Source organism: Netta rufina, assembly GCF_964035555.1.
Source record: "Netta rufina genome assembly, chromosome: Z".
Classification (NCBI taxonomy): Eukaryota; Metazoa; Chordata; class Aves; order Anseriformes; family Anatidae; genus Netta; species Netta rufina.
Window position 1 is genome coordinate 13,042,698 of NC_140126.1, and position 23,406 is coordinate 13,066,103.

The following is a 23,406-nucleotide window of genomic DNA, read 5'->3' on the forward strand; positions in this document are numbered from 1 at the left end:
ACACATACAATTTATAGGATTTAGAATTGGAAAGAACATGAATTATACAACAGAAAGCTTTCAGCATGTTGCAGAGTTGAATTTTTTTAGGGCTAAATGAAGATGTATGTTACCCTTAAATAAAATAAAAATAAAAATAAAGAAAATAAAAATAATAGGGTACTTAGATGACTAAGCAGACTACCATGTTCATTCTTACTGCTCTCAGTAGTGAATTTAGTGAGCATCTTGCTAGGTCTTAGGAAAAGCACATGTAGGCTGAGCTAGAGGATGAGGACAATATGTTTGTATCCCTCTTTTCTGAAGAGGTAGGCTCTGGTAATCCATGTGTTGAAGATGCTCTTTAGTGTTACTGTGGCTCTTTACAATTTGATTTTAACTCAACTTGACAGAGAGGTGTGGGTGTTAAATAAGATTGCCACAATTTTTATAAATACTGGGGTTTGAGGAGAGGAAGAAGCCTAAGCAATTCAAAGCTTGGCTGAAACTAAGAACATACAGCATGTTAAGGGCTTCATGCTGAGCTCTGAGTAAACTCCAGGAAGAAATGTAGAGAAAACTGGGCTTTTCTAGTTCTGATGTTCACAGAGCAACTTTTTTTTTTTTTTTTTTAGCAAAAGTACATTGTGAAATACTACTCTAAAGTAAATATAATGCAGTCTTGATATTCTTTTTAAGAAAGTTGAAATCAGGATATGCCAATTTAGCCAAGTAAACTTGTAAACTTTCAAAATGGGCATGACATTTTTTTTTAAATTACTGTGCACTTCAAAAGCCATCAGCTGTTACCTTCTGTCCTGGAAACCATAAGGCTCCTATAAATAAACATAAGATAATATAGGAACAGGAAAAAAGATCTTATGCCAGCAGTTATTCTTATTATTAATTCTGTTGTTTCTTTTTTTTCTTTTCTTCTTTGCAGTGTATCCTATTCAGTGCATGTCTCTGAGGACTACCCAGGTACTGTGCAACATTCTTGTCCATGACACATATATATGTGTTACTGTAAATTACAACGTTCAGATGAGAATATTTGAAAGGGTGTTAATGTGTTCCAGGTGCATCCTTGTGCTAATCACTTTCCATTAGTCAAATAATTTTCACAGTCATTTCTTCCTTTCAGGTATCATTTATCAACCGGGTCCGGGTGAGAAAACCTAGTTCACAAGTTTACTGAGACCAGAGCTTGTGATGCTTTCCATGTCTGGAGCCAACACAGTGATAGAGGAGGGAGGAAGCGCCTGGCTCCTTTTTGGCATGGTAGATAAAGCTTGATCTTTCAAGAGGCTGAGCAGTCTGGCATGGGGCCAGCACAGCACTTCAGTGTGTTAAACCTTAATGAGACTGACAACTCACGTTCTTAAAATTAAGCCTGTGAACTGTGCAGTGCTGCTTCTCAGGGTCTGCAGGAGTCAGGGTTTGTGTACAGGTGTCTCTTTGGTAGCGTAAGCTCGCAAAGCTGTTCCCAGCTGCTCACTTCTGCCTCCCTGCCATACCCTGAGCCGGGTTGGCAAAAGCAGTTGTGTAACCACGTGGCCAACCTGTACGGTTGTGAATTATCCATGTGAAAGACAATCAGCCAAGAGCAAAAGGTAATATTAAGCTAACTTGTTTCCCTGATTTCCTTCACAAAGAGCCTTCACAGATATTTTTATGGCACAGAGGTTAGCAGAAACAGGAGAGATAAATGGGACACTGTGTAAGCAGTGGTATATGGCAGTACTGCTGGATTGCACCACACTGTGTATTTTGTATCCTAGGAATATTTAATAACGTAAATACTATGAATTATATGAAAGCCTCTCTCTTTATCATTATCCATAACATTTCCAAATGATAATATTTCCAAAAGAAATATTTCCAAATATTTGTAAAAGAAATATTTCTTGATTCTTTTGGAATTTCTGAAGTTGTGAGGTTTTACTTCTTCTTCACTAATAAGCAGGCATAGACTGTCTGGTCAAAATACCAGTGTTTGAAGCAGATTCAGAGAGAAATCAGTGTGTCAGTGATGATAAATACAGTTGATTCTGTTAAAGAATGCATACAACCTTTAAGAGAGAGATTTTCTTTTTCTTTTTTTTTTTTTTTTTTTCACCAGGAAAAACTGCTACTAATAACGATCTATTCAACAGGTATTATGTGTAGAAAGTGAGATTCATAAAGTACAGTCATACCACTCGTAAATTGATAGATTGGTTACTGGATTGGCCTGGCAATGAAAAAAACAAATAGTTGTTTTCAATAGTTAGAAAAAAATGTTGATGGTTTGTTCAATTAAGTGTCAGTACTGGATTTATTCATTTCAGTGATAAAGCTATTACGCGCCCATAGAACTTATTCTCTGGGAACCCCTAAACTAAATGACAACACAGAACACTGAACCAGCAGGTACTCCTGCAGCAAATGAGATTTCATCTCCTGGCAGGCAAGCTCTTCTGTCTGACAGACCTCAAACCTCCCTTACAGATGCTCTTTGCAGCATGCACTGATGGTTTACAGGCCTAAATGACTTTCACCCTGAAACCTAATAGGTATTCTCTGCCATCATCCCCTATTTTTTAAAGCCATATAAAATTTGATCTTTTTACACTGTAGCTGACTTGGTGATGGGGAGCAAACCAGTTGTGCATGTTTACTGATTGAAATCTAACCCTTCGGGCCTTTGGAAGCACTGTTGTAGTATTTTTTTTGCTATCTCAAGCTTTCATGGTATGTACATCTGCTTTGTGAAGAAGAGATATCTAGTGTGTTAGGAATGATAATGACTCTTTGCCATTTTACAACATTGATGCTGAAAATACTCACTCTGATTTGGTGAGCCAGTGTCTTTGTCTCCTGTATTTGTACTAAATCTTTTAAGTTAGCCATGATCAGCAGCAATGTTATCCCTTTTCTGGCATGTATTTTAAGGGATATTTTAGGGACACATCAAAGCGAGGTGGTGTCAAGTAAAGAAACTCTCTACTGGTATCCTCCTCCTCAGCTGGAATATGCCTTTCAAGCATTGTTGCTTGTTACTAGAGTTCAGAGCAGTAGATGCCCATCAGATAAGTTTCCCACTGGATAAGTCTTTACAGATCATGGTTTAAGTCAATTAGTGTGTAGCTGTATCAAAGTTGTATCCTTTAGAGATTAAGGGTGTGCAATACACAGTGGATCAAACTTCAAATACTAGCAGAAGACCATTAGAACTGATTATCAGATAAATCGCTAGTGTATGTAATAAATATATGGAGAGATAAAAGTGCTGCTTTACAAATGTTCATTCAGCCAGAAGTGATACCACAAGTGAATTTTAGATAGCATAAAAAGACCTTTGGGTACTGTGTATACTCTATCTCCCTGCACTGGTATTTTATATGCAGCATCACCACATTGACACTGATAACAGTGTGCAGATATTGCTGAATTGCTTCATAAAGCATCAAAAGATTACAAACAGCTAAGCAGTAAATCATACCTCTGGGAACCATAATATGACATGACAACTTTCAGTAATAGAATGTGTTTGAAAGTTTCATAATTGCAAGTGAAAGCTAAAAATATGCTCACAATGGTGCACTGAAGAAGTTAATCAGAAGAGTGTTGAGACAGTAATGTCTGAAAGTTATTTATACATTGCTGAAAATGTGAAAATATAACTAAAAATTTTAGAGGCAGATAATAACAGTTCAAGCAAAATATCTTGGTAACCATTTTCTCACAGCATTTACAAAAGTGGGGGAGGATAGCGCTCCTAAGAAGCAGTTACAGAATATAACATCAATGAGTAGACTAAAGTCCCTTTAATATGAGTGGATCATGAGTCCTGTGAGAACCATTACAGCAGCAAGTATTTTGCTAATGAATATATGTTTTGACTGATACTTGCTAGCTGCCATAAACTTTTAGAACTGCTGTGGTCTTTTATCCTGGTGATTTGTGGGTTATGGACACATTAACAGAAACATCCCTCTCTTAGACTGCGTTAGACTGCAGCAGAGATGGGGACACCCAGATTGGCAGTGAGGAATTGGTTGCCTACCTGCAACAGGTTCAGGCAGACTCCACCTAACTGTGTTGGAAATGGGATCTTGAAGAAAGCAGACCAAAACCAGTATCTTCATTTCAAGTTTCATTACACTGACAGGACAGGAAAGGAAAAACACACACACAGAAACAAATACAAAAAAAGCAGCGGTTGCCAAGTAGAAAAGGAAAACAAAAGCTTGGCAGTGAAAAATATTATCCAGCTGCCATGAAAGAATGACAAGCAATAGGCATAAAATGTAATTAAAATCAATAAAACCTTAATTCAGTCAGCCTTTTTTCCATATATTCTTGGTAATCATATATTCCGTACAGCACAGATTGCTGTATTTCCTACTTTTTCATATAGCAATACATTCTAGCACATGGATTTCCTTACCTGCACCCAAATAGTGAGAGCTGGCTAAATTTATTTAGATCTAAATGATGCTCTCTACAGCAGTAAGCTACGCTTCCAGACTTGGGAAAGGAGTGGGCATGTGTTGTATGCCCAGAGCCATCCAACGTGGTGATGCTGGCACTGAAATGGTGATGGCAAGGTGGAGCCTGCAAATAGAGGCAAGGCAGGGGGTCAGGGGGAGGGTGAGAAGCAGCTGCCCTGGGTGCATAGTTTACAGACTGACAAAAGTGGCAGGAGGAGCGAGTGCTGGCAGATGGCTGGAGGCAGCCCCTCTTACTCTCGCTGTGCCGTGGCTCTAAAACATGTCCCCGTGCCAAGCATGTAGCCGAGCAGATGCGGACTGAGCAGATGGAGCAGGTTGTGGTGCCCACGGAGTGCAGCACTCAGGGGAAAGTGGGGTCAGCCTCCGGGAGCAGCTACCTGCTCGCAGTATGTGTTTGCTGTGCTGTGCACAGACTACTTGGGTTACCTCACGGGACAGCGCAGGAGTGGAAGTAGGCGAAGGTGTGGGGTAGTGCCAGACGTGGTAGCTCTGCGTGAAGGTGACAGAAAGACTGGTTCCCAGGTGGCAGGCTGGGAAAGCCCCATGTGCCTGTCGGTGCATGGCGGTGCAGCTGCCCGTCTGCAAAGGCAGAGTGGCACACCTGTGGGAACCGCTGACGCTGCTGCAAGGAGGGGGCAGCCTCCCTAGGGCTCAGTCTGGATGCAGACTTCCCAGAGCCACTGCAGTATAGGTGGCAAATTGCTGGATTTACGGATCAATTAATGTTTACATTATTTCTAGCATTCCACTGGAAGCACCGTGGTCAAAGGCTTTAAGACTTGGGTTGCAGCAGTGTGTTTAAAAATGCATGCGAGTTCATGCCCTGTGCTGATGCGGAACCAAAGTGCTCAGAATCATGATAGATCAAGCCCTTTCAATTCTCTTACTTGCCTCTCTATCTCTGATTATCTTAATTGTCAGCCTTTCTGCTCTAGAGTGGAAAGTCCAATTTAGCCCAGATCATTAGAAAACAAAATTTTAGTACTTTTATAGGCAGTTCAGCAGTTCATGTAAAATTAGCTTCTGTTCATACTGCATAAAAACTTGCTGCTCCTTTTTTTTTGTTAGTGGAGGTTTGGTTGGAAGTAAAAAATCACAGTCTATTCCCACATTTTATAAGAAAGTTTGAAGTGTGCTTTCAGTATTCATACCCATACCGAAAGTTTTTGAAGGGAACAAAAGATTTTTTTTTTTTTCCTGAATCAGGCACAAGAAATGTTCTCCATTGATGAGAAGATAATTCAAACATCCTTTTTGTGACTAGCCAACAACATGAGGCATATATCTTTTGCATAATATGCTGTTAACAGCCAGCTCACTGCATGTTTGACCAAGCCTGAGTGTTGGTATCGAGCATGACAGAAAATGTAGAACAAGTCTTCCTTTTGGAAAAGGTTGGCAACAACCCCCATGGGTCTTGGGACAGTTCTGAGCAGTGCTTGGTACACCTCATGAAAGCTGTGATGTTGGAATGCAGGGGGGTTGGATGTATATTATTTGGTTCTTAATCTTCCATCCTTTTGGTACTTTTCTTTTATGTACAATCTCTTCAGAAAAAGGCACAGCAAGAATATGATAGTGTTAGGTTTCCCTCATCAGCTGGGAAGTGATTCATTATGATAGAAGGGTGGGTTGTGCAACGAGGGAAGGGACTGGCAGAGCACCACGGGACTTCAACATGCAAAGTGTTTTTCTTTCGTAGATAACACATATGTTTCCAGTTCTGATAATGATGAAGATGTGTTAGTTACAACAGAGCCAATTCCAGTAATTTTCCACCAAATTGCTACAGGTAATCTTATGTCCTGATTATTTTACCAAGTTCATATTTTGTGAGGAAGGACAAGACATTTCCTGTACTTAAAGGGAAATGTGTTAATGTGTGTACTTGTACAGCTCACTAGTTCTTCACAGGCTTGCTGTAGTAAATTGTCCTACATTTCAGAATAGAATAAATTAAAATACTTCTTCTTTTGGGGATCAACACAATTGTGTAGGGAGAATGTATTTTATTCCTTTAATGTCCTGCAGTCTGTTTTAAAGTAATTCTCCTCAAATACAGTTAGAGGTGCTTAATACTTCCCAATTATAAGTTTTCATGCTCACTTGCTTAAACCTTTATGAAATCTGTACCACTGGGGATGAAACAGTCTATAACTATCATTGTCTCTGGTGAATTATTTCAGAAAAATTCAAACAAAATGGTTCAGCTATTTCAAAAATGAGACTACGGGAAAAAATTTTTTTTCCAGTGATTTTGGGAACCTCTTCATTGGAAATTACATCCATACTTTCAAAAAAAAAATAACCAAACATTTAATACATATAATGGTATTTAGAGATTTAGGCACTTATAAACAATATATAACCACGATCTCTATATACTCCACGCAGATTTTTTTAGACTTTATCAGCTAAATTCCTTGATGATTTCAGGCTATAGGAGAAACTGAGTAAAGTTTCTTCTATATGAGTAAAGTAAATATAGCTGTTCTGCAGATAACTGTGTTTGACTTTGTGGTATTTTTATTATTGTTACAGAGCTTTAAGGTATTTTTGTGTGCATGTATAACACAGAATTACTTTGAATTCCAATGGAAAATCAATACAATTTTCAGTCTGTGATCTCATTTATGTAGTAAATCAAGAATAATTTTACTAAAGTGGCACCCTAACAAAAACTGGTTGTAATAGCCTGAAGTTTAAGATTTTATTAAATTTTATTAATTTGAATAGATTAAATTTTATTTGCAAGTGTGTACGTAATTTGAAAAGTAAAGCCTATCATTTAAAATAAAATCTAAACCTATATTTTGTATATAAGTCAATCTGATTTAATTATTGTGGCGGGCTTTTGATCTTTCATTCTTTTCATTCTTTTTTACACAGAAGTTTAAATTACTGATTGGGAAAACAAAATCTCCTGAATGGACCAGCTGAATTTCATTTTACAGTTAAAAACATGAGTATTCTGAAACGTAGTCTCTTGTTAATTTTAGACTGTTGTATTGTAAACACTTTGGTGTCCTTCATACCTGTAACTTAGATACTTAACTATTTCAACCAAGTATTTAAAGTCAGTATATATAAAAGTATTTCACATTTTTCACAGATGTTCTCTATTTTCCCTTTTATTTTAAGAATTAAGAAAAACCAGCGATGTCAACTATTGCTTATCCATAAAATCAAAATTACAGAGGGAGAATGGAGAGGTATGTATTTCTTGTATGTATATTTTAACAAAAGATATTTTAAGAAACAACAGGAAATAATATGTAATGGAATAGAATTCCTGTCAAATGCACCCTTACAACACATTTTGGAAGAAATGTCTTGGCTTACTTAGGCCACTGCTGTGGCCTACAGCAATCCCACTGGAACTTTTCCTGACAATGTTCACTGTAAGTAATATCTGGAGTGTGACGGTTTTTCAGTCATCATTGTATTTGTGCTGTACCTCTGGTATGGGCCCCTAACTAGTCTCATTGAGATGATATTAAGAAAGAAATGGCAGTAAAAGATGAGGTCTTCAGGGGCTGACAGTGTTAGAGCCTCAAAGAAAGTACCACAATGACTGGTGCAAGAGATTGAGCACTGTATCAAAAATTCAAGTGCTTAACTTCAAGACTTTTTCTGACAATGCTGATTTCTGGATTTGGAATAATTGTTTTATGACTAATGCCTTTTAGGCTGTGATCTGTATTTTATTCCAGAAAAAAGGGGCTAAGTATGATCAGATGGATAATGGATATTGGTTGTTTGTTGGCTAATGGATAATATTGGATAATGGATATGGTTGTTTGTTGTCATTATGTGAAATTCCATTTGATTTTAAAAACTGCACTTGAAAGTATTTTGATTCTACTGCTACATAATTGTATGCAATGCTCTGTAAACATTAAAAGTTTAAATGCAGTATTTACCCTTTTGATGCAGAATCTACCCCTTTGATTAAAACTTGGAGATATAGTTAAGTTTCCATGGGACAGACTTTTGAGTTTTTCCTTTTTTTTTTTTTTTAATTGAACAAGGTGCGTAAGTATAAAAACACTGAAAAAGCCTTTAAATAAGTTGCTAACACTGTTGGCTTGACAGTTAGAAATCTGAGTTAGGATAGGGTGGGTTTTATACTATTCTCACGTGAGAGTTTCATTTCTCTTTAGTTGGCATTGATTTTTTTTTGTTCACTTGGGTTCTGTTTTAACACAAACTTCCTCTTTAGCTAGGGTTATTATTAAACAAAGATGATTGAAGTCACTTTGTTTCTTTTTAGTAAAGTAGAAGGAGATATGATTTCTATGCCTCACCTCAAAAAATCGCTGTGAAATTGGCTGAAATACAATTTTTGTTCTATGTATACATGTAGTAACTACAGAAGGACTTTAGAGGTAAAGGTAAGGAGGTGGGATTGTATTGTCTGACCATAGAAATTGGTGATGAGTATATTTGACATTTATAAATGTAGGGCATTCTGGGGTACCTTCTCTTCTTTGATTCACACGTCTGATTTGTATTCCATTGTGACAGTTCTGTGTGTCATGGAATCATTTAATGGTTTGGGTTGGAAGGGACCTTAAAGATTGTCTAACACAGGAATGTGTAGGACATAAACACAAAATGTGCAAAAAGTACATGGTATTTGGATTGAAGTAAAGAGTTAAGATTTTATCAAGTATTCTTTATGGGATCGTTGTCAGAACAGAGCCTAGAAATATCTAATGTATTATGAGAAACAAGGATTAATATTTTTAATTAATTACATAATTATAACTAAAGGCTTCATTGGTAACAAGCAGAATATAACCCTGCAGTTCATGCTAAGTTGAAGTCTGTACCATGAGTGGTTCTATTTACTTGCATGCAGTTATTCACAGAGCAGACTATTTAGAGCAGATTTTACTTGGGTAAGCATATTACTTTCTAATCTTTAATTTTCAAAGTCTTAGAACAGAGGCAGTCAGAAAATTAAGTTTTAACTTTCCTGGAAACAGGCTGGTACTTTTGTTATAATAATTAAGTGGAGATTTGTCAGAGTTTTTCACAGAAAGGGACTTAAAGGATCCCATGCTTAGGCTTGAATTATTTCCTTAAACTATTAGAATTGATTTACCAGAATCAAGTTAATTAAAACTGTATTAGGTCACTGAAATGCTTAGTGAATTAAGTACAGAACCTCTGTCTTGGTGGGTAAAGTATGCTTTGTTTAGCAGGACCACAGGGTGAAGTAGTCCTGAATATTCTAGTCCAATTCCTAAAATACCACACTGTCTGTATCCTCTGACAAAGTATTTTTCTCTGACATACATTCAGGGTTGTTTTCTCGTGCCCCAACAGTGTGTGTAAGCTTTGTCTGCTCTTTCACTATGCTTAAAACGGGCCCATAGTACTCCTCATGAAAAATAAAATGTTTATTAAGTGTGCATAGAGATTATTTGCAAAATATACTCTTCCTGCACTCAGAACAATAAATGCAAGACAGAAATACTGCTTTTATCATTGTTAATTTTCCTTTTTAATTAAGGAGTCACAGCACAACAGCACACTTGAAGAAGATTCTGAAGGGGATAATGATTCTGAGGAATTTTATTATGGAGGACAGGTAATGAAGGATATTTTGCAAATGTTTCAAATTTATATCTGAAAGCTTCTGTGGTTCATTCTATTACAAATTTTGGATAATTAATTTCATCTGTTTTTTCAATGTGTGAATGTAATGTAATATAGTATTTTACAGTAAAAGTAAAAGTATTGAATATGTTATGCTGTATAATGATATCAAACTTAAAATAAGGTGAGCTCCTTTGCATTTGTAAAACTGCAAGAACAGAAAATCCAGCTGTTCTTTGGGATGTTTGAAAATAGAAGCCAGTTGCTTTTTTCCAGGAAATAGACATTTACTCTTTACAGCATATCCCGTTATTGATATAAATGGGAAGTCAGGCTAGATCCAAATTTGTTTCCTGTTGGAGGGTTGCCATTTTGTAAAGTCAAGAGCACTGCAATTTAATGGTAAAAAATGGTTATTACAAAACAATTTTAATCTAGGCAACGATCCATTCTTTCTCTGAGGTCTACAGTTAAATTCACCTTGAAAAATGCTACATATTTTTAGATAAATGTGCAGCTCTGTTTTCCTTCTTGTTCTCTTAGCAGAATTAGTTATTATTACACCCTGTGATGTACTGGGAAATAAAATCTCTTTATATCTTTTCCTTTTGCAACGTCAACAGAACACGCTGCTAGCTTTCTTTATTCAGATTTTTCTTATCACTGTAGTCTAAAGATTGCCCCAGAGGAATCATTCCTCACTTACGTTTTTAGAACTGTTTGTTTTGATTAACGTTCTAGTGAATTACAGCTGGCGTTTATGAAAGTTGTTGCTACCTACGCCCGGAGGCTGAAGCCGTCCACGCCCTGGGAGTGCAGAGTGAGGCTGCAGGAGCGTGACGGCAACGCCGGCCAGTTGGGTTGGAGCAGGGTGTGCGGCATGCTGATGAGCAAGCAGGGCATTGCTGAGCTTCTCCTCCAGTAGTGTGGTGGGGCTTGAACACAAAATATGAGTTAAAGTGCATTATATTTACAGTAAAGTATAGAAATCCCACCCCTAAAAAGCTACAGAAAGTGATACTGAAACTGGAACTGAAATAATGTATTTTCAGTATCAGAAAATGACTGACGGGGGTACAGACTCACGTTCACTTGAGAAATGACTGCAGGAGTTGCCTCCCTTCCTCTGCCTATTAGTATAGCCCCGCAGAGTGCTGGAGGCGGCTGTGTACACATACTTCAATGCAAAGACCAGTATCTTGTTTTAATCTGCCTGAGAGGAAAATTCTTGTGATTTTTGCCCTGTGGTGATGAATTGTGTGTACTGGCTTCATTTTTCAACTCTACTGAGAGAGCAGTAACCTCAAGGTGAAGGAAAAGCCAGCAAGCAGCTGGGAGTGCTTGCTTCTTGAACCAGTGCAACTACATTTGGTAGAGGATGCCTGCCAGTGCCCAAATGGATGAATAAATATTAACACTGCCTATGAGATATGAACAGAGAGAGCAGTAAATCATTTTGCAAGGTGTAAAAGAGCTGTGTAATAGCAACCACAGGTCAGAATTCAGTTGCCTTGTTTTTGAGGTTGGAACTGCATTATATTGCTGTTCTTTGAGCTACTGTATTTAATTGAAGGAACAATAACAGGAAAAAAAAAAACAAAAAAAAAACACAGTAAAATTGTAGTTAAATAGCAATAAAAAAAAGATAGTGGATAATTGTGAATGTCTTTAGAATGGAACACTCCAAAAGTGATACAAGGAGAAGAAACAAACAACAACAACAACAACAAAAGACATCCTCAAAAATGTATTTATCAGGTGGAAAAAAAAAAAAGTCATGGTCAAAAAGATGAAATTTTAAGGAAAATCTATAGATTGAAGTGGCTAAGGACTTAGGAATTAAGTATGAAACCAGGTACTGAGCTAAGTTCCTTGAGAGATAAAAGAACTTTCCATTTTCAAAGAAGGTAATTGTAAGAGTTATTAAGTGGGCACCACATGTATTGGGATTCAATAATATGGAAATAGAAAAAGTAGTTGACAGTATATGCAGGGAACAGGTAAGGTAAGCTGCTTTATTTGAGACAAGTGTTTTCTGTGCCCACAGAGAAGGGGGACAAAAATGTTGACATTAACAACTATGAGAAATAGCTACCAGTGCAACTCTGTGTGACACAGTTGGAAAAGGTGGAGGTCAGGGTTTATACTAACATTTCTAAGTGGTTACAGCTGGAAAGACAAGAAAGCAACTGATGATGAAACAAGGAGCATGGGAAATTGCATTTGATGGGCAGTGAAAACAAGATACGACCTTTTGGTCATAAATTAAATGCTTGTATCTGCTTCCTATCCACCTGCTTGTAATCCTCCCTAAGGATTTAATGGATAAATACTTTTAAAGTAGCTAAGTGATTCAATAGCCTAAGTCCTATTGATTTTCAATGGGATTTAGGTCTGTAAATCAGTTAATCTCCTTTAAAAATGCAACCTTTTGTCACTATATTGGACAAAATAATCTGAATCAGGTCTCAGATTAAATACCAGGACTTTCTAAACACAGACCCTTCAGACACAGCAAAGTTATCAGATTTTTAGCTTTTATTTTCACTTTCTGGGCAGCTCTTTGTTAATTCTTGCTTTGAATCTCTATCTTATACATTTGCAATAGAGAATAGCAGTTTGAAATAGTAATACTACTGATTTTGGTGCTTTCTCCCTCTCTTGTGCTTCAGTTGCAGAACATACTTGCAAATTCAGATACACAAAACTCTGGCAATCTCCCCTATATACGTCAGCATGTCTGTGGCACTAATTTAGGGGTGGAAAATGGTGGTCTTACAGTTTGCCAGAACAGTGCTTTGGTCCTTTCTGGAGTTCATTAGCTCGTACCACCAGAAAATAGATAGAAGGCAGTATTCTGAGCAATTTAGTGTTTTGCATAGTGTTCCATTTGGATTTTATTATTACTTATATGTTAGGGTGGTTAAAAAAAATGTGCTTTGGGAACAACAAAGTGATGGGTGAACCATGGTTACAATCTGTGAAAACATTGCTGTGCTTTCTTTGGAAGTAGAACAGCAATTGCTTATGCAATTCATTAAACAATTCATTTTTGAATAACGATATATACATATATATATATATATATATATTTACATATTCAAAGGTTTGTTTACTCCCACCTGAAGTAAAATAAAAATAAATTAGTAAAGGTTTTGTTCCTATGCTTGTCTAGGTGAGAAACTTTTCTGACGTGCCTATCCATACAGAGCAGGGATAGCTGGTTTATACCTTTCTGGTTGGGAATATCATCGATAGCTCAAAGTATGTTCACATGCTATGCTGATGAACTTCTTAATGTTTGATGAAATCTATGTCTAATCAAATTATTTGCTAATTTTCATAAGTAAAAAGTGATCAGGTGATTATTATTTTAATTTGATTGAAATGTATTGAATTAGATATGTAATGAAAAATACAGCTCCAGATATCAGAACTGAAGTGCTACAGCACTGAGGTCGGGCAGATTTGGATGTACAAACTGAAGAAACATTACTGAGGTTACACAGACCTCTGCAATAGCAGGAACTCTCAGCAGGATTCGTGTGTAAGGATATATTCATGTGTCTAAAGGGATAAATTGCATTCTTGTGCTCTGCTGTCTGAATTTGTCAAAGGTACAAGCCAAGTCTTATTCTCGTTTCTGAACGTGCCCAAATTATGAGATCACTGGCTTTAGTGGAATTACTGTTTTTCTAATTGGTGTAAAGAAGTAGAGTCAGGGTCATACAATCACAAGCATACTGCTTAATGAGAAAGTAGTAATTGACTTTTAATAGATTGTTACAAGCCTAATGAGGTATTTTTGTCCTTACAGACGATAAGAGGATATTTAATTATTTTGACTTCATACAATCCAACTAGACAAGCACACAAGTTTTTTCTTTATAGTATGATCACTAGACATAACCATAACCACTCTTCATAAAACCTCGTGAAAAAAAATGTGATGACATCTCAGTATATGTTTCTTTAGACATTATCTGGTAAAAAAATGCTTAAAATTGGAAGGTGTTTTTTTTTTTTTTATTTTTTATTTTTCTTTTTTATTTTTAATCTGACGTCATTGCACTGGTGGTTTCAAATGTAGCAAATGTAACTAAGATGCTGAGAGACTTAGTGCATGGAATAGTGTCATGCTTCTCTTCTTGAGACCATGCCATTCTGTGTCCAAAATATATGAGAGTGTGACAACAAGCAAGAGGGAGCAAACCTTTGTCCTGTCGTAGTTAAGACTGGAATGGTATAACAGGAGTTATCTTATTCTCCTTTCACTTGCCAGGTTAAAAATGCACAAGTGTCAAGAGGCCCAGAATAGCCCCCAGGACAAGACAGAATAGAGGCATCTATCTATCTTTGCATCTTTTCTTCCACAAATAGGAATTGGGCCATCTGTAGTTCTGATACAGAGGTGCCTGCTTTGCAAATCTCATTGCTTAGAAGAGCTAGACCACCTCAGTGCTTCAGCTTATCAACACAATGTCCTTTCTGAGCATGGCATTAAGAAATCTTTATGCAGCACATTTTGCAAGGAGAGCTGTCACGAGCCTAGATCAGATGCCAGTAATGAAATAAATAAGAACTCCTACAATTTTGCTATTGTTTTGGTAGGTTAGCTATGATGGAGAACTTCACAAGCACCCACAGTTGGAAGCTGATTTGACAGCAGTGAGAGAGATCTATGGACCTAATGCAGTATCTCTCAGGTATGTCACCTACCCTTCTGTATTGTGGAACCTGTCACATTTTGGAGGCTGTTTTGTGTAAACTTTCCCTCACTGCCAAAACACAAGTCTTCTCTGAGCTCTGTATATTGTGGCAAAAGGAAGGGGCACTCATAGCTAGCAATAATGCAGTATTTGGCTTCATTTTTGTGGCATAGTATTCAAACAACTAACTGTGCTTGGAACAGGCCCTGGAAGCTTGTTCTAAAATATTGTTCTTTGCACTTCAGTAGGCATTTGATCAAGCTGTTGTATGTTGTTGAAAATTACTATTCATCAGAACTCTAAACCCTTGTTAAACTTTTTATTTGTCATATTCTGTCTTCTGCCCTGGGGGTGGAATAAGAGATTTACTAGATGGTGTCCCTAGGCAAAGATTGAAGGAGTTGATTTTGTCTAGTCTGGGGAGAAAAAAAAAAAAAAAAAGGAAAAAAAGAAAAAGAGAAGATTTAATAACAGTTGCTCTTCTTCAAAAAAAACCTTCAAAAAACGGTGATCAAGTGTTCTCCATTGTCACTGTGAGAGATACGATAAGAAAGTCTGTTAGAAACAAACAAGAATTTGGTTAGATTTTAGGAAAGCTTTCTAATTGTAATGAGGTGGGAAACTGAAGAATCCTACACAAGGAAATGGTGGAACCTTGGTCAGGGGTGAATTGCAAAGATAAATTACACAAAAATTCTGTAGGGCATATATGAATGTACCTGATTCTGCAGCAGCATATAGCTTTATGGTATGTTTTATTCACTTCAGGTCTTTTATAACTTCATTTTCCATCTATGTAATTATTAATAATTGAATTAAAATAACGGAGAAGATGTAACAGACCTGTCAGAAACATTACAATTAAAATAACAAAATTGTTATATAAACAAAGTAATAAAATACAGAGATTATAACCTTAAGCATACCTATATTGCAAGTAACAATAACATCTGTTATTTTAGAGTGTGAGAGTATGCGTACAACTGTGATGTACGATGCCTTTTGAAATTAAGTGGAAATTCATTACATTTTTAGGACCTGGAGAATTAAAGTCCAAATGGTTGTGTATGGGTTTAGGAAATGAATTAGATAATGTTTAGGTTCCAAACTGATAACTATGAAATTGAGAATACCCCTTGATAGCATGCTTCCTAAGGCTCCTAAAATTGAGTAATGGTAAATAACCTTTCAAAACCTTAATGAATCTAATACGTTCAATCAACTGTTTCAGTGGATGCATTGTGATCTCCTCAGGCTCACTGTATTAGAAATTGGCATTTGTGGTTGCTTTTGGTGCGTGGAAAGCTTCCATGCTTCTTGTACTCTGCAGTTGAAAATATACATGAATTCTTGGAAATTATAAGCACAACATTAAGCATTCAGTTTCATCCCTCTCCAACAGCTATACTTCTCTGACTGCAACAGGCCTGTCTGACAGTGACACCCACTAAAATGCATTTCTTAGAGAGTTGAACCCTATTATTCAGTAGTCTCCTACTATCAGGGTGAACTTTACATATATACAGAAGGGGAATTCCTAAACCTGCATGCTTTTTACCACAGCCCTTTGAAAGCTGGCCACCAACCTTTAAGAAAGGCATCTGGACCAACTCTTCAGTATCTACTTATATTACTTAAGCATTAATAAACAGGATCTCTGGAGCTTCAAAATCAAAATGTGTTTCTGGAGAGATTGTGGGCAGCAAATCATAAGCTTCAAGCACTAGAAGAAAACATGATTTCTTCCTTGCTTGTCGCTTGAGGAAGTAAACCATCATGTCTCTAAAATCCATTTTCCATGATGGTAATGGAGTGCAGGCAAAGGTATTTCAGTGAATATGGAAATTCCAAAGTTGTAACTTATTTTTATCTTCTCCTTTCTTCTACTAGCATTTCTGTGTTTAGTTGGTTCAACTCCATTCCTGTTTAATTAATAAAATTAAGCTTTATTCCAACGTTTTGAATCTATCATGTGAGTAACACCAGCCTGTGTTCATAAGTATTACTGGTGAGTTTACAGCAATCTGTTCTTTGGATCTTCAAGAAAATTAACAACAACATCTGAGATCAGCTATCTCCTAAGAAAAATACTTCTGTATTTCAAGGTTACCTTATCAACTTCATTTATGCACAATTGCTACAATGCACTCTTAGTATACTGTGTGCACTCTTTTTAATAGGAAAGCAATGAATTCATTGTGAGAAGTGTGTAAATGCAGTGTAAAGCCAAAATCCACAGACAGGAGTGTATCAACGAATCTGTGAAAAACTGGAAGTTATTTCACTTTTATAGAATTATCCAGTCAAGTAATTAAAATAAAAGTAACTTTTGTTTAGGTATAAGAATGAATATTTTCTAGCCCTATTTTTAAGAAGTCTTCAAATACCTTGGTGGAGGGCAATGAGAGTGGGTCAGAAAATAAGAGGGAAAAGAGTTACACTTTAAGATTTCATATGGCAATGAAACACCTATGAGCATAAATTAAATCTGCACCTTAGAGATTTCAGGAATACTACAGGTGACAGATAAAGTAAGGTAGCTATTGCCTTGAGCACGTTACAGGGCAATCGGCATGTTTTGACAAATAAATACCCTTGAATGTAAGAAGCATGCCCACAGGTATAATGTGCCATGGTCAGGGCTTTGTTGTTTTTGTCTTCAATTATTTATCTCAAGCCTCTGCTTAGGTTACTGGCTGTTAACCTAAAAATCAACTAGGATTTTCTTTTGTCATAAATAACAACAGTATGTGACCATTATTGTTTCCTTGATTTATTTGTGCAGTACATCAAAGGTATATGGCAGTGATGGAACAAGAATTTTGGGGAATTATTAAATAAAATAAAAATAAATAGCCTATTTAAGCAAGGTAAGAAAGAAAGTTGCAGTACAGCAGATGTTCACCCACTGGAAATATTGATCCAATCTATGTAAATGTGTATTTTATAACCATTCTGATTTTACAGCCAAGATTATCCTTTATAAAATCTTCCCTGTTATAAGTACTCCTGGGCTGAGGAGTATTTTAAAGAGCTCTAATGTAATGTAATTCTTTCCTTTCAGGGAATATGGAGCCATTGATGATGTAGATATTGATCTGCATATTGATGTTAGCTTTCTTGATGTAAGTAATCTAATCACAAAATTACATAATGAACATTAATACCCATTTAATTCTGCTACACATCAGGCACTCTAGACAACTACTGAGACTTGCGTTTTTCCAAGGCTTGATCTTCACAAGTGGCTGTGACGTTAATGATTGCTACCCAGTGGAAAGATTTCCTTTTCATTTTACGGTCATGTTGTTAAGATGTGTTCTAGGCTTTTATTTACTGCTTGTATATTTCCTTTCAAACGTGCTTTGTAAATGGTAGATGTTTTAACAGATGTAAATGAAATACATTTATTTTTTTACTATCCTAGACATTAGTTAGGTGAAAGCACTTCATAGAGTCCTGGAGAGAAGATGACCTTGGCTAGAGACCTTCTCTGTGCTTCTCACATCTGCAACTGATTAGGGAGAGGTTTGAGTGGCAAAGGAGACTCAGGACAGCGTCTGTCCACAGGCAGCATGGCTTGTGTAACTAATGCTGTCATTAGCTCCACACTTCCTCACCTCATCTGTGCAGTAACTTCCTGTGCTCTAGAATGAAAAGTAGTGCTTTTAGGGGCATCATTACCTTCTATACAGATGTATTATATCCTCAGGTCAGCACAGCACAGAAGATAGTTTTTCTTGGGCTCTTTTAAAATTAAGAGAACCTGATTATACCTTGAATAATTTTAATCAGTCTTAAGAAGGAGCAAACGTTTCCTTTGCCCTATGTTACAGGTTCAGTGTCCTTTCCATCTTTATTTGCTCCTTTGCTTCTCAGCTTTGAAGCAATATGTCTTGATAGATGGGAATGTGTCTGCCTGCACTGTGAATGTAGTGTCATGTAGAAACCTGTGTTCAGTTTAAATTAGCATGTTCAAGGACGGGAAACAGTCTAAAACTGCTCTTAAGAGCATTAGCAGGCAATAGTTTGTCTGAAGTGTCACATTTAAAGTTGGAGTAGATATCCCATGATGGGTGAGTGGATGGATAGTGTTTATACCAGCCCCTAATATAGACTAGCAAAATGCAACGATTCTTAACGATGTCTAATGGTATCTGTTGTTTTCTTTTTATCTTGAACTAGGAAGAGATTGCTGTGGCTTGGGATGTAATTCGCACAGAGCCCATAGTAGTGCGACTGCACTGTTCGCTTACACAGTACTTAAATGGCCCAGGTTAGTCACCTATGTATTCTTCATATGCCTTGTTTGTTGTCTCAGTCTCAGCCATATCCTAAGTGACAGATACCCATTTACTGCTAAGTCTTTGACCCTTCATGTACTTAAATCTTTTGCTGAGAGCAGTCTTGCTGGTGTGAAATCGTTATATGTATTTGCAAGACTAGGCCCTAATATTGGCATGCGTATCTAGTTTGAACTTCTGGAAGCTGAGTTTAGGAAATTGTTTTCTTGATATCCTTTGAAATGCAGCTGTTTCCACTAGGAACCTGAGGGTTTATGAATAAATGTCTACAGTTTCTAAAGTGATTTTCTCACTTTGGAAATCAGGGATCATCTTCTCAGATGCAGATACTACTGATTAGGTGTACATGCACAAATCTATGGAGCGCATTAATATACCCTTTTTCATATACCTTTTGAAGAACTAGACCATGATAATTATACTGTCAGCTTCTGATTTTTATATGAACATATGTATTCTTGGGGATCTTTAAATTTGAATTAGATTTTTGAACGCTATGTTGACATCCTACTCTCTGGTTGTTCAGTAAAGCTTCCTCGTGACAGTACAAATATCCCAACTCATGAAGATTCAGCTGAGAGAGAAGATTTGGAAACATTCATATGCAATAGTCAACTTCAGATATATTTTTACAGAGTAAAGTCAAGAAGTGTGTGACTTGGATCATAACTTGCCTGGATTTGGAGACTTCCAGTGCAAGCTGTCAATTCAGGCTTGTATCTGTAGGAGAATTCTGCCTCTGCAAATTGAATAGATATTTCAAGTCATAATGTGTTTAGCAAAATCTGTCCCAATGAGCTATTTTTATAGGATATGTTGTCTGCTGATGCTAACTATCAGTTATATTCTGTTAGTTCCAATGAGCATTTCGTTACAACCCCTTATTTTTTTGCTTGACTTTGGTCCTTTTGCCTGTATTTTATTGCTTTGATCTTTTATTAATTCTGGAGATCTTAAAATAGTTACTTGCCATAGCAAGTAGCAGTGTTAGTATTCAGAATATTTCTATCAAAATGTAATTTTTAAAAGTGCAGCAAATAAGAGAGACTGAAGTGTGAAGAGCATCATGCAATAAGAAATGATCCAGTGAAATGAGAAGTAACAAGAGTTATCTTCTGCACTGCTGACAAGGTTAAAACAGAATGTTTAGTACTCAGTCCTGCAGCTGACTGATTATGGTGGCACTTGAGTACTGAGGGGCAAGATCAGGGCCAGAGTCAAATGCTCCTTTGTTACGTCTGCTGTTTCAGCCACGCCTCTTTATTTACCAGAAACAGCAGAATGAAATCCACAATCTTTTGTGTAATAAGGCTCTTTCTCTGAATACTCCTTTTGCTCCTTGGATATGTTGTTTTGAGATTACCAAGTCACAACTCTGTGACATGTATATTTCTCTTTTAATACTTTCTGTTGTCTGATAAAAGAAACAAGTTTCTTGTGTGCAGTATACTCCAAAGCACAAAGGGGGATATTTTTACCACCTTCCAGCTGTTTACTATCTTGATTTTACACAGTCATTCTTCTAGTTAATGACTTTTTTCATTGTTTTACCTGAGAGCAGTTTCTCCCCCAGGCCTTAGAAACCTATTAGAGATTAGGATTAATCAGCCTTTGAGGATACTGGGCTGTCTCCTCTGATTTTAGAGTTTAGACAAGAATTACAGTCTAGACATCAGATTTTAAGATTGGTGAAACTGAGTGTGGTAATTCTCTCTGAAGATAGTCCACACCCTACCACGCATCCCAAATTTGAAAATCTAAGGACATTGCTATCCCTAATCAAGTAATTTCTTCCTTTTGAAAAAATCATCAGTTTATCTTTAAAAGATGAGGTTATATTTGAGTAAGAATATTGGGGCAAGCATTTACAGTGTTTTGAACTAAGTGAAATTGGATGGCAAGTTTATATACACTGCATTTTATTTTTTAAATTAATTTGTAAAAGGGAAATCAAAAGATAAACTGGCATTCTGGTTAAGAGTGATCAGAATAATACAGATTTAAAAGTACTGATTTTCTAAGAAGAAACCCCAGATTTTTTATTTTCATTCCTTTTTATTTTACTATGGTCATTAGTTCCTTATGTAATACAAGGTATATAGTCTCATTTGTGTTTGCAATATGTGTTGGCTGTTGTTCCACCTCAAGGACCTGAGGGTCTCGCAACAAATGCTGGACTTCTGACACCTGCTTCTTCTGTGTTACTCAAAGATTTTAATAATACCAGGAGCTAATTTCTAGCCTCTATCCCTAATGTTTTCAATTTTCTGACAGATGAATGTGGATGTATCACTGGTAGGATGGGTCTTGAGTAAAATGCAGGGTCACTTGGCCACTGGAATGCATACATCAGGCACTTAGATGATGAGTATTAAGCATCTTCTGTAAAAATGCCCACAGAAGGAAAACCCGATACTAGTAAATTCAGTTCATTCCACTGTCATTTTCCTCGTAGTCATAGGAACTGTAACAGTGTGGATAAATAATTGATTAGATAAGGGGTTTTTCTCCGCATCTAGATCTAAGGTCATGTAAGTTTCTAAGGTCTTAAGAGGAACTTAAATTAGTTTACTTTTATTTAGGAAATTTTAATTCTTAGATACAATAGTCTTCTGAAAAATAAAGGAAATACTCAGGTGAACTACACCTTTATAGAATTCTGAAGATCAGATTAGGTGTGAAAACTCTCATTTTATTGCAGAAAACCTGATATGTTTGATCACAGAATTCACAGAATTGTAAGGGTTGGAAGGGACCTCAAGAGATCATCAGGTCCAATATGACACGCTAAAGTATATAATATCTTTCACGGAAAGGGCTTAATTTTGTTTTCAGTTACAAAGGGATAAAATCGTTGTTTTCAGCGACAGCAAGTTCACTTCGGACTACAGTAATTACATCTAGCAGTTTATTGAGATTGTCCCATGGGAATTATTAACAAAAGGTAACAAATAGTGCACTCAGACTTCTCAACTGAGAATATATTCAGTACATAAATTTATTTATAGATAGGGCATTTTAATCTGTGTATGTAAAGACTATTTACTTGGAAGAAAAATTATGAGATTAGATGAGATGAATTACCAGCCCAGATACATTTAATCAGTAGTTAGTAACAAAGCTCTCTAGTAACAAAGGTACATTTGTATAATTAACAGTAGTGGGAAGACATACATTCTAGGGAATCCAATTTTTAAAACATCCTTTTGTTAAGACAACAAATGATATTGGCTGATACTCCTAAAAATGGCCCTTCATTTCTTCATAGACTCAGGTGACACGACTGCTTTAACCATTACTTCAATGCCATTACTTACAGTAAAGGTCCGAATAGAACAGAGTCCTTAAATATAATTTGTATGGTTATGATTTTGATTATTCATTTAAACTCAACAATATCTCCATTTTCCATAGTGCCAACTGTGGATGTATTTCAGATTTCTACTAAGGAAAGATTTGGGCTGGGACATCAGCTGAAAAAGTAAGTCTGGAAAAGTGTGAACCCCTCTTTTTAAGTAAACATAACATATTTCTTAGTTCCTGGCCCATGTCACAGGTTGTCAGATTGGTTGGATGAAAGTGTTTTGGTTTTATTCAAGTAAAAGTAGCATTTTTTCCTCTGTAGGTTGTTTTGACAGTTGTTGCAGAGAACCTGGTTTGTGCTGTCTGCCAGGGTTTTCTGTCACTTTACTGTCATTTAGAAGGTAAGATACATAAGTTTGAAAAGACAGTAGCTAAGTGTTTGATTTAATGTTTCTGCTCAGATTACGAGGTCTCTAGCAGGAATCTTTCTGAGCATCATGAATACCATAAGGAGGCAGTACTTTCATGGTGGCCTCTAAGGTTTGCCGAAGTAATCAGGCCACCCAGTTTTGACGACAAGAAGAAAGAATAGTAGAAAAAAAACAGCAGTTTCATGTGTTCCTGATACAATTCAATTTAATAGGATTTCGCTGAGTAATTTTTTCTTATGTGCTTGTGTATGTGTAATGAAATGACAGGAATATAGGCTTCAATATTTGATCCTTGAAATAGTAAGGCTCCCTTAAGAAAAAAAAATCTTTTGCTGTTTGGTGTTTAAAGAAGTTTAGTGCAGCATTTTCATAGTCTTGTGAATGAAACAGTTATTAAAATCTCTCTGATACATGACTTTGAAGAAAAAAATTAAAAAGCTCTCCACACAAGAAAACTCCTTTAAAACATTTTAGTATGAGCACTGCCTCTGATTTGTGTACTGGGTAATTACCAAAGGCACCCATAGGACATTTTCAAGTAAATAAATCACAGATGAGCAGAAATCAGAATACTTGT

At 36.5% G+C, this 23,406-nt stretch overlaps 1 protein-coding gene across 2 annotated transcripts in view; it reads left to right on the forward strand.

Moving 5' to 3' along the window:
• Positions 1–23,406, forward strand: part of PARP8 (poly(ADP-ribose) polymerase family member 8) — a 110,364-nt gene that overhangs the window by 51,344 nt on the left and 35,614 nt on the right. For both annotated transcript variants that reach the window (XM_084305188.1, XM_084305189.1), the window contains exons 3-10: positions 923–960; positions 6,178–6,267; positions 7,617–7,687; positions 9,997–10,074; positions 14,694–14,788; positions 17,856–17,916; positions 18,977–19,067; positions 22,510–22,576. In XM_084305188.1, the coding sequence (XP_084161314.1) occupies positions 923–960; positions 6,178–6,267; positions 7,617–7,687; positions 9,997–10,074; positions 14,694–14,788; positions 17,856–17,916; positions 18,977–19,067; positions 22,510–22,576 (591 nt within the window). The remainder of the gene's footprint in view (positions 1–922; positions 961–6,177; positions 6,268–7,616; positions 7,688–9,996; positions 10,075–14,693; positions 14,789–17,855; positions 17,917–18,976; positions 19,068–22,509; positions 22,577–23,406) is intronic.